This window comes from Vicia villosa, linkage group LG7, assembly GCF_029867415.1.
Source record: "Vicia villosa cultivar HV-30 ecotype Madison, WI linkage group LG7, Vvil1.0, whole genome shotgun sequence".
NCBI lineage: Eukaryota > Viridiplantae > Streptophyta > Magnoliopsida > Fabales > Fabaceae > Vicia > Vicia villosa.
In genome coordinates, this window is record NC_081186.1 from 104,785,784 (window position 1) to 104,799,341 (window position 13,558).

A 13,558-nucleotide genomic window follows, 5' to 3' on the forward strand; every position below is an offset into this window, starting at 1 on the left:
GTGTTATTGTTAATTAATAAATGTGTTATGTTAGTTCACTGTAATGAGTTGTCCTTTGATTTTGGGGATAAAAAAAATATGTTTCCTTCATTTTCGGATGAAGTCATGCATGGTGAAATTTTATTAATTTCCCTTAATCATCGAAAAAGTAAAATTGATATAAAAATGAAATGTCAGAAATCAGTTATATTTATACTAAGTATAATCTTAAATCATTTCAAATCTTCCTTCCTAATCAATGGAAACTAAATCTCCCTTCCTCATCATCATTTCTTCATTCATCATCTTCTTGTTTTGGCTAACAAAGAAAATCAAAGCAAGAACTGTGAGCCATAAATTTCCACCAGGACCATGGAAGCTTCCTCTAATAGGAAACTTGCATCAATTAGCACTAGGAGGATCACTTCCACACCATACACTTGCAAAACTCTCACACAAATATGGACCTCTTATGCATCTTCAGCTAGGTGAAATCTCTGCAGTGATTGTTTCATCTCCTGATTTAGCCAAAGAAATAATGAAAACTCATGATCTTTCTTTTGTTAATAGGCCACAACTTCTTTGCCCTAAAATATTAGCCTATGATTCAACCGATATCGCCTTTGCGCCGTACGGTGATTATTGGAGACAGATGAGAAAAATATGTACATCAGAGCTTCTTAGTGCAAAAAGGGTTCAATCTTTTTGTTCCATTAGAGAAGATGAGGTGGAAAAGCTTATACAATCCATTCATCACTTCTCAAATTCTTCTGAACCACTCGATCTTACGAAAACGGTAACCTCTTTGGTTAGTTCGTTTGTTACTAGGGCTGCGTTTGGTGGAAAATCTGAATATGAAGATGAACTTTTGTGTTTGCTCAAGGAGGCAGTGGAAATGGCAGGTGGTTTTGATGTTGCTGATTTGTTCCCTTCATTTACACCTATTCATGTAATAACCGGTATGAAAGGTAAATTGGAGAATATGCAAAAGAAGTTGGATAGGATTTTAACAAGCATTATCAAAGATCATCAATCAAAGTCAAACCATGGTTTGCAAAGTGAAAATTTAGTCGATGTTCTTTTGTGTGTTCAGCAAAGTGGTAGCCTCGATATTCCAATCTCAGACGACAATGTCAAAGCAGTTCTATGGGTTAGTTCATTTTTAGTAATTTATTTGCTTACCGCACGGATCCTGGATCCCTATGAACAAGAGGCGTGTCTAGTGTCTCATACCGACGTAGCTATGTTCAATTTTTGTATTTTTTTCAAATTATTACTACTGTCAACGTGTGATTATTGTGATCTCTGGTGTTCGTGTCTATAAGTTATTCATAATTTTCTACTCTCCATCAACCAATCATAATCAATTATTAAGCAACAAATAGTCAAAGAAGTTGTGAATAAACCATAACTATTGCCTCATTCAATGAAAACAACATGCTATTATTATTTTTTTGCTATTATAATGCCAAGTTGTTTTAACATATAGTTTATGTTGAATTATTGAACAGGACGTGTTTGCTGCTGGAAGTGATACATCAGCAACAGCAATAGAGTGGACAATGTCAGAGTTGATGAAAAACCCTAGCGTGAGAAACAAGTTACAGTCTGAAATAAGAGAAGCCTTTAAAGAAAACAACAAAATTCATGAAAGTGATATACACAAACTTAGTTACTTAAAATCAGTGATAAAAGAAACCATGAGGCTACACCCACCTGTTCCTTTGTTGCTTCCAAGAGAGTGCATTGAGCCTTGCAAAATAGGTGGATATGAAATACCTATAAAAACCAAAGTGATAGTAAATGCATGGCTACTTGGAAGAGATCCTAAGTATTGGTATGATGCACAGAAGTTTATACCTGAGAGATTTGATGATGCTGGTTTTGATTTTAGTAAAGTGAATAATAGGTTTGAGTATATACCTTTTGGAGCAGGAAGAAGAGTTTGTCCTGGAATTTTATTTGGTGTGGCTAATATTGAGCTTCCTTTGGTTGCATTGTTGTATCACTTTGATTGGGATCTTCCTTATGGAATGAAAGTAGAGGAGTTGGATATGGATGAAGCCTTTGGAGCTGCGGTGGCTAGAAGGAATAGCCTGTGTTTGATTCCAACTCCATATGTTTAAGTCATTTATCTCTTAAATTGTTTACTATGTTATCCTTTTTCTCTTTTTTGTTCAACAAATGTGTATATGTCTTCAAATGTTGAGGTGGTAGTAATACTTCATTCATATGTAGATTATGAATGACATGGAAGATATTATCTTTTCTTTAAATTTGGTATCCGACTTTACAATGATTATATATGAATTATCAATAACATATGAATTATCAATAACATGTAAGATATTTTCCTTTTTAAAATCATTTACAATGTTATCCTTTTTTCCCTATTTTGTTCAACAAATTAGTTTATTTATCTTAAAACATGTAGAGGCGGTAGGTAATACTTGTTGGAATTAAACTCAAATCTTTGAGTAATTCCTTATCGCTATACAATAATAATGAAAGAAGAAAGAAAGAAAATTTGGGGAGAAAGGTGAATTAGGGGTTGGACAAAATTAAAAAGAGGAAGAATAATATTTTTTGCAGAGTTTCTCTCTACCTATAAACTGTGGAAAATCTTATTCGCTTGCAACTGCAAATTCTGTGAATACAAGTCTCATTACCAAAATAGGGGTTACTCTCTCTATTTATAGTTTTATGTTGCTTTCTTCCTAAGCCAAAGCCCAAAACTACAAAAATTCAAAATACTTATTTTGGTCTAAGTCGAAATCCTATGTCAAGCTACCTGCTTTGACAATTTGACAACTAATACTAAGCTAGACTAATTCAACACACCTTTCCTTCTGTCGAGCAACATGCTGCTTTGACTCAAGGAAGTACAATCTCAACACACCACCTAATTCATTGTGTCTAAACTGTTTACATTCATCATAGCTCTTAGTCTTCTAAATACTTCAATTTGCACACCATTCGTCATGATATATGCAATCTGATTCTTAGTTATGCAATGTTCCAGATTCATCTTTCCTTTAGCTACTTGATCTCGAAGATATTGGAAACTCATTTTGATGTGCTTACTTCTACCATGTGTTATCGGATTCTTCGTCAGATTGATAGTTGACATGTTGTCGATCTTCATGGTAATTGCTCTATGATCTTATGCTGTAATCTCTTAGACCAAATTCACCATCCATGTTGCTTGACAAGTACAAAGAGAATCAACTATGTACTCTGATTCACACGATGATAATGCCTCTACTGGTTCTTTTTTCAAACTCCAAACAACTGGTACTCCACCTAGCATAAACACATAACCCGGTGTGGGTTTTTGATCCTCAACATCACTACACCAACTTGAGTTGGTGTAATCCACTAGTTTGCATTCTTTTCCCTCATCAGCTGCAGAAAACAAAATGCCATAATCGAGAGTTCCTTTCAGGTACCTTAGTATCCTCTTTATCGCTACTAGATGTGATGCATTTGGCTTCTACATGAATCTACTCACTATACTCACATTGTATGCTAGATCAGGCCTTGTGTAACAGAGGTATCTTAATGACCCAACGAGTCTTCTGTACTGGATAGGGTCGACTTCATCTTCATCTGAGTCTTTCGACAGTTGCAGTCTTGGTTCTGTAGGTGTCAAAGTCGAGTTGTATTCTTCCATCTCTAATCTCTTGAGAATTTCGCCTGCATGTCTTCTTTGATGCATCATTAAACCTCTAATGATCTTGTAGAATTTGATGTCAATAAAGTATGAAATGTCTCCCAGATCAGACATTTCAAATTCCTTTCTAAGATCATCTTTAAAGTCTCTGATCTATTTCTTACAGCTACCTATTATCAACAAGTCATCTACATAGAGACATATTATACATAATTCTCTCTTGCTTATTCTTAGATATACTCCATGCTCAGTTGTGCACTTCACAAATTCCTTCTTCCTTAGGAACCTGTCAATCTTCTTATTCCAAGCTCTTGGAGCTTGCTTAAGTCCATACAGGGATTTATGCAACCTGTACACCTTTCTCTCTTCGTCATGTTTCACAAATCCAACTAGCTGTGCAACATAGACTTCTTCATCTAAGAGACTATTAGGAATGTACATTTAACATCCATTTGACATATGTGTCAACTGTTCATTTCTGCTAGACCAACAACCAACATGATTGTTTCGATCCTAGCATTAGGTGCAAAAACTTAATCGAAGTTGATTTCTTCTTTCTGAAGAAATCCTTTCACCACAAGTCTCGCCTTATGTTGAGTTACTTCACCTTTAGGATAATAATTTACCTTGTATACCCACTTCACATCAATTTCCTTCTTGCCTTGAGGCATTTCGATAATTAATCAAGTGATGTTGTCTTTGATGGACTTCCATTCTTCATTCATAACTTTCATCCACTTTGAATCCTTCAATGCCTCAACTTCATTGACAAGTTTGACATTTGCGTAGAAAGCATAATGTACCAGCTCACCATTATCATCGACCATATCATCTGATGTAATCACACATTCTTGCAGCCTTGCAGACATGTGTCTTATTCTCTGAGGTCTGCTTGGACCTCCATCATCTATGACTTATTTTTGTTGAACTTCATCTCTTTCGACTTTAGTGGCTGGTTCTTCACATAAGATTCACATTGATTATTTCTTGACATTTTCAGTCAAATCTCATTCCTTAAGCTCATTTATGATCACGTCCCTGCTGATCACTACTTGCTTGTTCATTGGGTCGAATAACTTATATTCTCCAGTCGAATGATATCCTATTAGGATCATCTGACTCGACTTTTTATCAAGTTTCCTTCTCAAATAATTTGGATCCAAATACTTTTAGATGACTCAAGCTAGGTTTGACACCGGACCAACATTCTTTTGGCATGATTCCTTCTAACTTCTTCGTCGGACATTTGTTCAATATGTATGTCGTAGTCAACACAGCTTCACCCCAAAATTCTTTAGGTAAATGCTTGCCTTACAACATATTTATCACCATATTCATAATGGTTTGATTCTTCCTTTCTGCAGTTCTATTCTGCCGTGGAGTTAGGGTGACACCACCTCATGCACAATCCATTCTTTTTCACCTAATGTGTCAAAGTCTTTCGACACAAATTCTCTGCCACCATCAATTCTCAGAATCTTGAGCTTTCGTCAACTTTTCATTTCGACCATAGATTTGAACTTGGAAAATACCTCGATCACTTCACTTTTCTTCTTGATCAGGTAAGTCTGCAGTTTGTAATTGAAATCATCTACGAATGTGACAAAGTATTTGTTACCTCCATTTGAATCCACCTGGATTGGACCACATACATCAGAGCATATGACTTTAAGGATGGCCTTCGACTTGCTTCCTACATCTTTAATGAAGTTGTTCTGGTGCTACTCCGCCTGCATACATTCCTCACATACTTCTCTTGGAATGTCGATTTCTGGTAATACTGAAATCATATTTCCTCTTTTCAACTCTCTGAGGTCATTGAAGTGGAGATGGGCTAGTCGATTGTTCCATATCCATTCATCTATGATAGTTGCAATTGTAAGACACTTATGCTCTATCACATTAAGTTCAATCTTGAAGGTTCTATTTTGAGACATAGGAGCCTTTAAGATTAAATTTCCACTTGAGTCAACAACTCTCACCATCTTGTATTGGATCGACACCTTGTAATTCTTTTCGACCAACTACCCTATATTGAGAAAATTTCTCTTCATGTTTGATATTTACAATACATTAGAGATTACGGACCTTTGCCACCTTTCCTCATAATCAGAACATCACAATACCCTCAGCTGCTAGAGTATAGTCATTTGTAAAGTTCATCGTGTTCTTCATAGAGGGTTTTATGTTGAGAAATCTGTCATACCCCAAAATTTGCCCATGTTATTTTTCACACATAAAATCAAAACAATTGACAAAACTCCAATTCTTGAGTAATAGGCCCATAATTTTGGACTATGCACGAAATTCTAAGCTCAAGATAGGCCCATTTATCATTTAAATTTTATTTCATGATTTTATTTTATTTATATTTGATTTTATTCATTTAAATTCAAATTAAATCAAATATAATCACATTTAAAATGAAATAAATTTTATGATCTAACCTCTATTAATTCAATCAATTCAAACATCATCCAAAGGCCAAGATTGAATAAAAAATATGCATGGAATAGAATGAGATGCAAATATAGAAAGATTTCATGTAAAATCTTTTTCAATTTCCACATCATCAAATCATTCAATCTCTTGCCAAGTTTTAACCCTAATACATGCCCTTATATATACATGAGGACACTCAGAATAGGGAGAGAAGGATTCGGATTCAAAGAAAAACTCCAACAAAGTGCAAAAAACTGGAAATCGGTTTCCGAGTTTGAATACAATTTAAGGACTCTTGGACGTTCAGCAAGGATCATCGTGAACCCAGGAAGGTTTCCCTAGCGTTCTTGAATCCATTGCCATCTGGAATTAGTCTCATCCCCACACGGTTTGTACTCTTTTTTTCAGAATTTCGATTTCATTTATTTGCGATTCATAAACGTGATTTGCTGATCTATTCATGCTTGTCTTGCCTTGTGGAACGTTTCGGTGCCATTTAATTGGTGTTTGAGCGCAAGAACCATGAAACACCATGGCTAGGGTTCTTGAAGCATGAATTGGGGCTATGCAATTGGAGGCCGAATTACCCAAAACCAGTGGCATTATCATGTTTAGGAACGAATACACAATGGATCTGGGCTTTTAATTTGAGTTTCCCGTATTCACATGGTGATTTTAAGGACTTGCAGGTTATAGCTACGAAGAGAACCGCAGCAAAACCATGGTGAATTCGTAGCAGAAATTGCAGTCTTCATGAAGAAGACGAGGACGGCCTGGGCGCGAAAGTATTTCGTTCAAAATATTCTGGACTTATTTTCTTTTTTACAAATTGGTTTCATGTTATTATCACTTGGAAAGCGCAGCACAGATGGCAAACGCGTTTTGGAGTGTTGAGTGAAGGATCCTGGGTTCGATCCCCAGGACCATGATATTTTTAACAATATGTTGACCACAGATCCCATGCCACGCATTCACACGTGCTCACGATGCACCTGCGCTCATCTACCGCTGGATCCCCTATGCTCTCAGATCCAAGGGACAGAACACGCACGCCTAGGGTGCACCTTCAGAGGTGGCCCACACAGGATCCAAGCTAAGTTCTTAATTCCTTTTTTTATTTTTTCTTTATTTCTAAATAGTTTTAAATTATATCTTTATTTTGTTTTACACTAAAGGAAATTCTCAAAATTATTTCTTCCTTTTAAAACCAACTTTTTATTTTTATTCTTATTTTATTTTACTAAGATTTATTTAAATAAACATAATTTATTTAAAATATTTTAATTAGGGTTTGAATTTTACTAGATTATTTTTTGGTATAATCTTAAACCTTATTCCGTAGGTTTTAACCTTAGGATTTCCTTGACCTTTGTCCCCTAACTCTAAAAATCATATTTGGTAGGTATTGCCTATTAACACATTCTAAATCTTATGTGGGTCACAATAAGTTTTCTTAACAAACCTTTCAGGGTTTGTAAACCCTCTAGGGTTTAGATCGGTTAATGCACTAACGTCCTTTTTCTTTATGCCCAAATTGTCAGGGTTCAATCAGAAATTCTCCGATTACGCGCCGCCAAATCAAAAGCTAAGTTTCTATTTCCTTTTTCTTTAAAATATTATTTAACTTTTATTTTTTGCCTTTTCGCCCGAAATAGGGTTTGCCTTGAATTAGCTATACACTCACTACATCCTTTTTCTTTATGACCAACATTTCAGGGTTATCGTCAAAAACCTCCGCCCATCAACCTTCACCAATCGAAGCTAAATGTTTGTCAAGTTGCCAAAGCTACGGATATTGGTAACCCTAAACCTTAACCTTGATATTTTTCTTTGTTTATTATTACTTATGTCAAACCCTTTTAAGGGATCCGCTGGTTTCTTATTCCCTTCCCCCACTATTATGTAACTGTTTACTGGTTGTATTGTTTGGCCTTGAAGGCACTTAAATTATATTATTATTATTGCGTGGTTAGTAATGTAGGGAGTGACAAGATTAATTAATCAAACGTTAGATCACTAACAAGATAAAATATTCGAACTGAACCACGTGATTGTTGCACCCACACACCTTTAGGGTAACCCCTCTTGTTGCCCTGTTGCCTTATTGTTGCCTTGTTGCCTTATTGTTGCCTTGTTGCCTTATTATTTTTGTTGCCTAAAAATAGTCAAGTCCCTCGATTCCGAGGATACCTAAAGCAATGTTGCATGTTGCCTTCAAAGTTATTGAAACTCCCTCGAGGTTGCCTTATAAAAATGATTGTCCCAAATTGCTAAGGTATCCTCGCATGATGCCTAAAAATATTAAATGACTATTATATCCTTCCCTTAGACTACCTGCCCTCTTTATGGCAAGGGACAGTCTTGTGGCGAACAATTATTCTCGATGACCCTTCAACATCCAATTGAAAGGCTTCCTGCCCTCTTATGGTATGGATAGACCCTTTCGTCCGAAAAGCTAAAAGAACGATTTTTTTTAAACTTAGGGGAGTTGCTACTAATTGCTTGCTCTTTTCAAATTCAAATCAAAAATACTTTTCCCACTCATTTTTCAAATACTTTCAAAACAAGGCTATGCTTATTTACAAGCTAAAGTTCTTAAACGAATCTTATCTTATTCAAACTTTTCAAACAAACAAAGTGAGCTAAGCAATTAAGAGCCCATGGATAACCATGGATGCAAAGGGTGCCTTACACCTTCCCTTTGTATAACTTACCCCCCGAACTCAAAATCTTTCAAAAGGTCTTTCCTGTTCTTTTAGCCTTTCCAATTGGATAAAATAAAAGTCGGTGGCGACTCTTGCTTACCGCGACATTTTTCGATTATAAAAGTCAGTTCACCGTATTACAAAACCAATCTTTCCTTCCAGACATGTGTGACGAGCATCCTGAGTCCAGGTACCATTGGTCCTTTAATCTCTTTTCATCCCTTGTTATGACTATCAAGATCATCTCTTTTTCTTCATGTTTTGCAAACTTTGAATCACTTTCTTGATTCTTTCATTTTTCTGGATAATCACTAGAGTAGTGACCATATTTTTGAAAATTGAAACATTGAATATGACTTTTTCCAGGCTTTCGTCCACCACCTTTTCCTTTACCTGCAACACCACCTCTTTGGTTGCTTTGGTATGAGGGTTTTCTCTGATTCGACCAACTTCCTTCTTGTTGATTTCGACCAGTCGAATTGTTGTAACCTCCTCTACCTTTGGTTCCATTCCAACTTCATTTTCCTTTCTTTTATTTTGCTAACTGAGCCTGCAAAGCCACATTCCTCGTCGATTTCCTGCGGCTCTTTCAGCCATTTTTTGTTCATGAGATTCAAACGTCCCTTGAAGCTCTTTCTATGTCAATGTCGGCAAATCTTTCGACTCTTCTATGGCAACTACCACGTGGTCAAATTTTGGAGCCATTGACTTCAAGATATTTCCAACAACTGGTTTTAATGTCAACACTTCTCCACATACCTTGATTTGATTCAACAGCTTCGTAACTCTAGTGAAGAAATCGGTCATGCTTTCACTTTCTTCCATTTGAAGCAATTCATACAATCTCTTATGAGTTTGTAACCTCACCTCTTTCACCTTTTCCACACCTTCAAACAATTTTTCAAGAATTTATCATGCTTCTTTTGCAAATTCTGTATCACTTACTTTTTCAAAATTATTTGAACTCACACATTGATGAATTATAAAAAGAGTTCTATAATTCTTCTTCTTCAATTCTTTGCGTGCAACATTTTTTCATCTATTTTTTTTTAATAGGCAATTTGTATCTAGCGGGTTTCAAACATGAGACTATGAGAGGAGCACACTCTTAGGACCCAAGCGTTTCACCGCTAAACCACACACACGCACACATTTTCTTCATCTGTTGTGTATTAAATGCGTATGAACTTTAAAATACGAAATTGAAAATTATTTTTTGGAATTTGTAAGTAACTTATGAGATATATTAAATAATTAAAAAAATTATAAATGAAGATTTTGATTTTCAGACCAATAAACTCTATAATTCCTTGGCTCCTAGAGAATATATATATATTGAAAATTAGATTTGTGACCCCCAAAAAGATCATGGCTTGGCTGCTAGACAGACTATATGGGCTAATTAATAATAAACTAAAAATTGGAATTTCGGCTTTAAAAAACTTTGCAATGCCTTGAGTCCTAGACATTCTTGATGGGTGAATTAAAACATATTGATAAAATAATATTTATTTTCTTTTTAAAATTTAAGAATTGTTTTTTTGCAATGATCACATACATTTGTTGGTACTTTGGTTAGAAATCATTATTTACATTTAGAAATCATGACTTCCTTTGCTACTAAATTCTACACCATCTTCATGTTCTTCTCTCTCGTTATTCTACTTATTTCTACACAAGGTACAATTTAACTAATCTATTTTTATTTTCTCCTACTACTTCTTCAATTTTAAGTCTTATTTACATTTACTATTACTATTATTATTATTATTATTATTATTATTATTATTATTATTATTATTATTATTATTATTATTATTATTATTATTATTATTATTATTATTATTATTTATTGTGTAGAGGAAAAAGAAGGATACTGTGTAATGCAAAGTAAAGTTTGGTCAGGGCCTTGTGTTATTAGCTTGTCTTGTGATGTAAAGTGCATCAACTCAGAGAAAGCAATTTATGGTGCTTGTGTACACTTTGATTGCTTCTGCTTATTCAATTGTTCAACACTAAAATTACAAGAATTTAAAGGATATGAAGGAGAGGCTAGTATAAACCTCAATTACACTTCAATAAGAACCTAGTACTAACTACTTTGGCTTATCAGTACAATTTTATTTGAATTTTGTAAAATTAATTGTATGAATTTTGAAAATATTAATTTTATTACAATTTAGAAATTATTATTTTTTATTTATTTATATGAATATTTTGTTATTATTTAATTAAAAGGTTCGTTAAATTTGGATAAACCTATGTGTGATCATAAGAATTCACGCTAAAAAATGGATGGATTAGATCTAGTTTCTTAATTAGTCATTTTTTATTTTATGGATACATATGAATTTGGTAAATATATTGCAAAAATATGGATAAATATATTATTGTTATTATTGTCCTTTAGGGGAATGGAAGTATTCCATCTACTTTTTAAATTCTTCCTTATAAACGACAATGACATTGACATTTCTTTTTAATTAATGTTCATTCAAGCTCTTTTATAGGTTTGTTGGGCCTTAGGCAGTGTAATTTGATACGAGCAAGGGGTGCGGTAATTATGTATAAAGTATTAGTAGGGTTAGTGAATTCATTAATTTAAATTGAAGTAATTCGTAAATTATTTGAATAGTTTTTTTTATTATTTTTATATTCAACTTAATCTACAATATAATGTATAATTTTATTTTAGATATCGGATTTGAGTTTCTGAACTCATTGACAGGACATTAGTGTTTTTTTTTTAATATTTTTGTTTTAAATTAATATATTACTATAAAGTATAATTTTATCAATTTTTTATTCATCACCAATACTACAAATGGATCAATGAGTTTACTTAATCTTAAGAGTGAGTGTTGTTTCTTAATTTGATACGAGCAACGGATTGCAGTGACGGTCATCATGAATAAAATGTTAGTAGGGTTGTTCATGTGTGTTGGTAGACCTACAAATCCGTTTAATCCACACACACACTTGTACCACTACTGTTGGATATTCTATTTAATAAGATGTCAATATGAGAAAGCATTTATATCGAGGCCTTTCTTTGTGAGCAACACACCTTATATTGAGGCGAGTGATGATGTTTATTCCGTGTCGTCTGCTTACTTTTGATTGCTTTCTCAACACTTCCCACAGGTAGACTTGTCTCTCCAATCGAGTTTGTCCTTCCTTGTATCTGGCGTAGTTGAGCCCCTTCTAAAGTTTTAGCTTTCTCTTGGCAGCTTCTTCTGGATCGGATCCCTACTAAAGAGAACTTATTTAAGAGGGGAATCATTTTGACCTCTGGTACTATTTCCTGCCCCTTTTGCTCCTTAAACATTGAGACATTCTCTCACCTCTTTTGTCACTTGCGAGATTACTTCTTCTATTTGGTATAAGATCTTTAGATGATTGGGGTGGAGCATTGCTCTGCCTAGAGATATCTCTACTCTTTTTCAGATGTTTAGTTCCCTTAGGGGTAGTTCTAAGAGTAGAGGAGGGTTGCGAATGATTTGGCATGCCATGGTATGGTCAATTTGGAAATCTAGGAATGATAGAATTTTTTCAGGTTCTTTGGTGACATCAAAAGAAGTGGAAAACAAGAGTATTGTTTTGGCTTGAAAATGGTATATCGGTAAGTATATGGGACATTCTTGCTCCTTCTCAGCTCGACTTGAAAATCCTTTCATGTTTCTGACCTTATAGTAAGGGTGAGTGTCTGCGGCTTCTTCTTAGGAGTGTTCTTGTTGGACCCCTGGGATCTTTGCTTATTTAGGTGTCCTTGTTTTAGGGAGATCTAGGCTTGTCTGCTTTAAGTTTTTTGTGGGCTCTATTCCACCCGTTTTGCAGTTGGGATTGTTTTTCATTGTTTTGGTTTAAGCTTTGTTGTATGCTTTTCTCGGGATTGGTACTTCTTGTGCCGGTTTCGAGTGCACTTGTACTTTATATATATATATATATATATATATATATATATATATATATATATATATATATATATATATATATATATATATATATATATATATATATATATATTGCCTTAAAAAAAAACACCACATATTCATCCCAAAATTTTAAGGGGATGATATGTGTGTGACTTTTCTCACTTCTAAAATGTTTAATCTCTACTTTTCTAATCAATGTGAGACTTCTCCACACTTGTTTCTCAACACTCTAACTCACATTTATATTTCTCAACACTTATCTGATCTAACCTACAATAACTTGTATAATTTTGCTTTGAGTATCGGGTTTGAGTTTCTCTATCCGTTAATGTGACATTAGTAATTTCTTATTATTATTTTAAATGAAAATATAAAATTAATATATCACTACAAACTACAATTTTGCCAATTTTTTATTCAGCACTAATACTACTACTAGATCTATGTTCATGTAGGAATTATTACTCACACTTGATATACCAACATCTTACTACTCAAAGATGAAATCATATATTTTATTTTTGATTTAATTTTGATTTTTTAAATTTTTTGATTATATATAATTTTAAAATTTTAAATTATGGGGTAAATTACTCCAACTTTAAGGGCCCGTTTGGTGCGCAAGATATGATAGAGACGTGATAGGATATCAAGCAGAATAAGGATAGGATATGATACAGATATGATTAGACTTATCCTATCATGTGTTTGGTTGACACATGATAACAAATAATTAATTAATATATATATATATATATATATATATATATATATATATATATATATATATATATATATATATATATATATATATATATATATAT

At 33.9% G+C, this 13,558-nt stretch overlaps 1 protein-coding gene across 1 annotated transcript; it reads left to right on the forward strand.

The window, feature by feature from the left end:
* The first annotated feature begins 211 nt into the window (after window positions 1-211).
* On the forward strand, window positions 212-2,326 carry LOC131618149 (cytochrome P450 71D8-like). The gene is made up of 2 exons (XM_058889411.1): window positions 212-1,129; window positions 1,491-2,326. The coding sequence occupies exons 1-2, from the start codon at window positions 239-241 to the stop codon at window positions 2,103-2,105; spliced, it is 1,506 nt and encodes a 501-aa protein (XP_058745394.1). The 5' UTR covers window positions 212-238; the 3' UTR covers window positions 2,106-2,326.
* The last annotated feature ends 11,232 nt before the right edge of the window (window positions 2,327-13,558 follow it).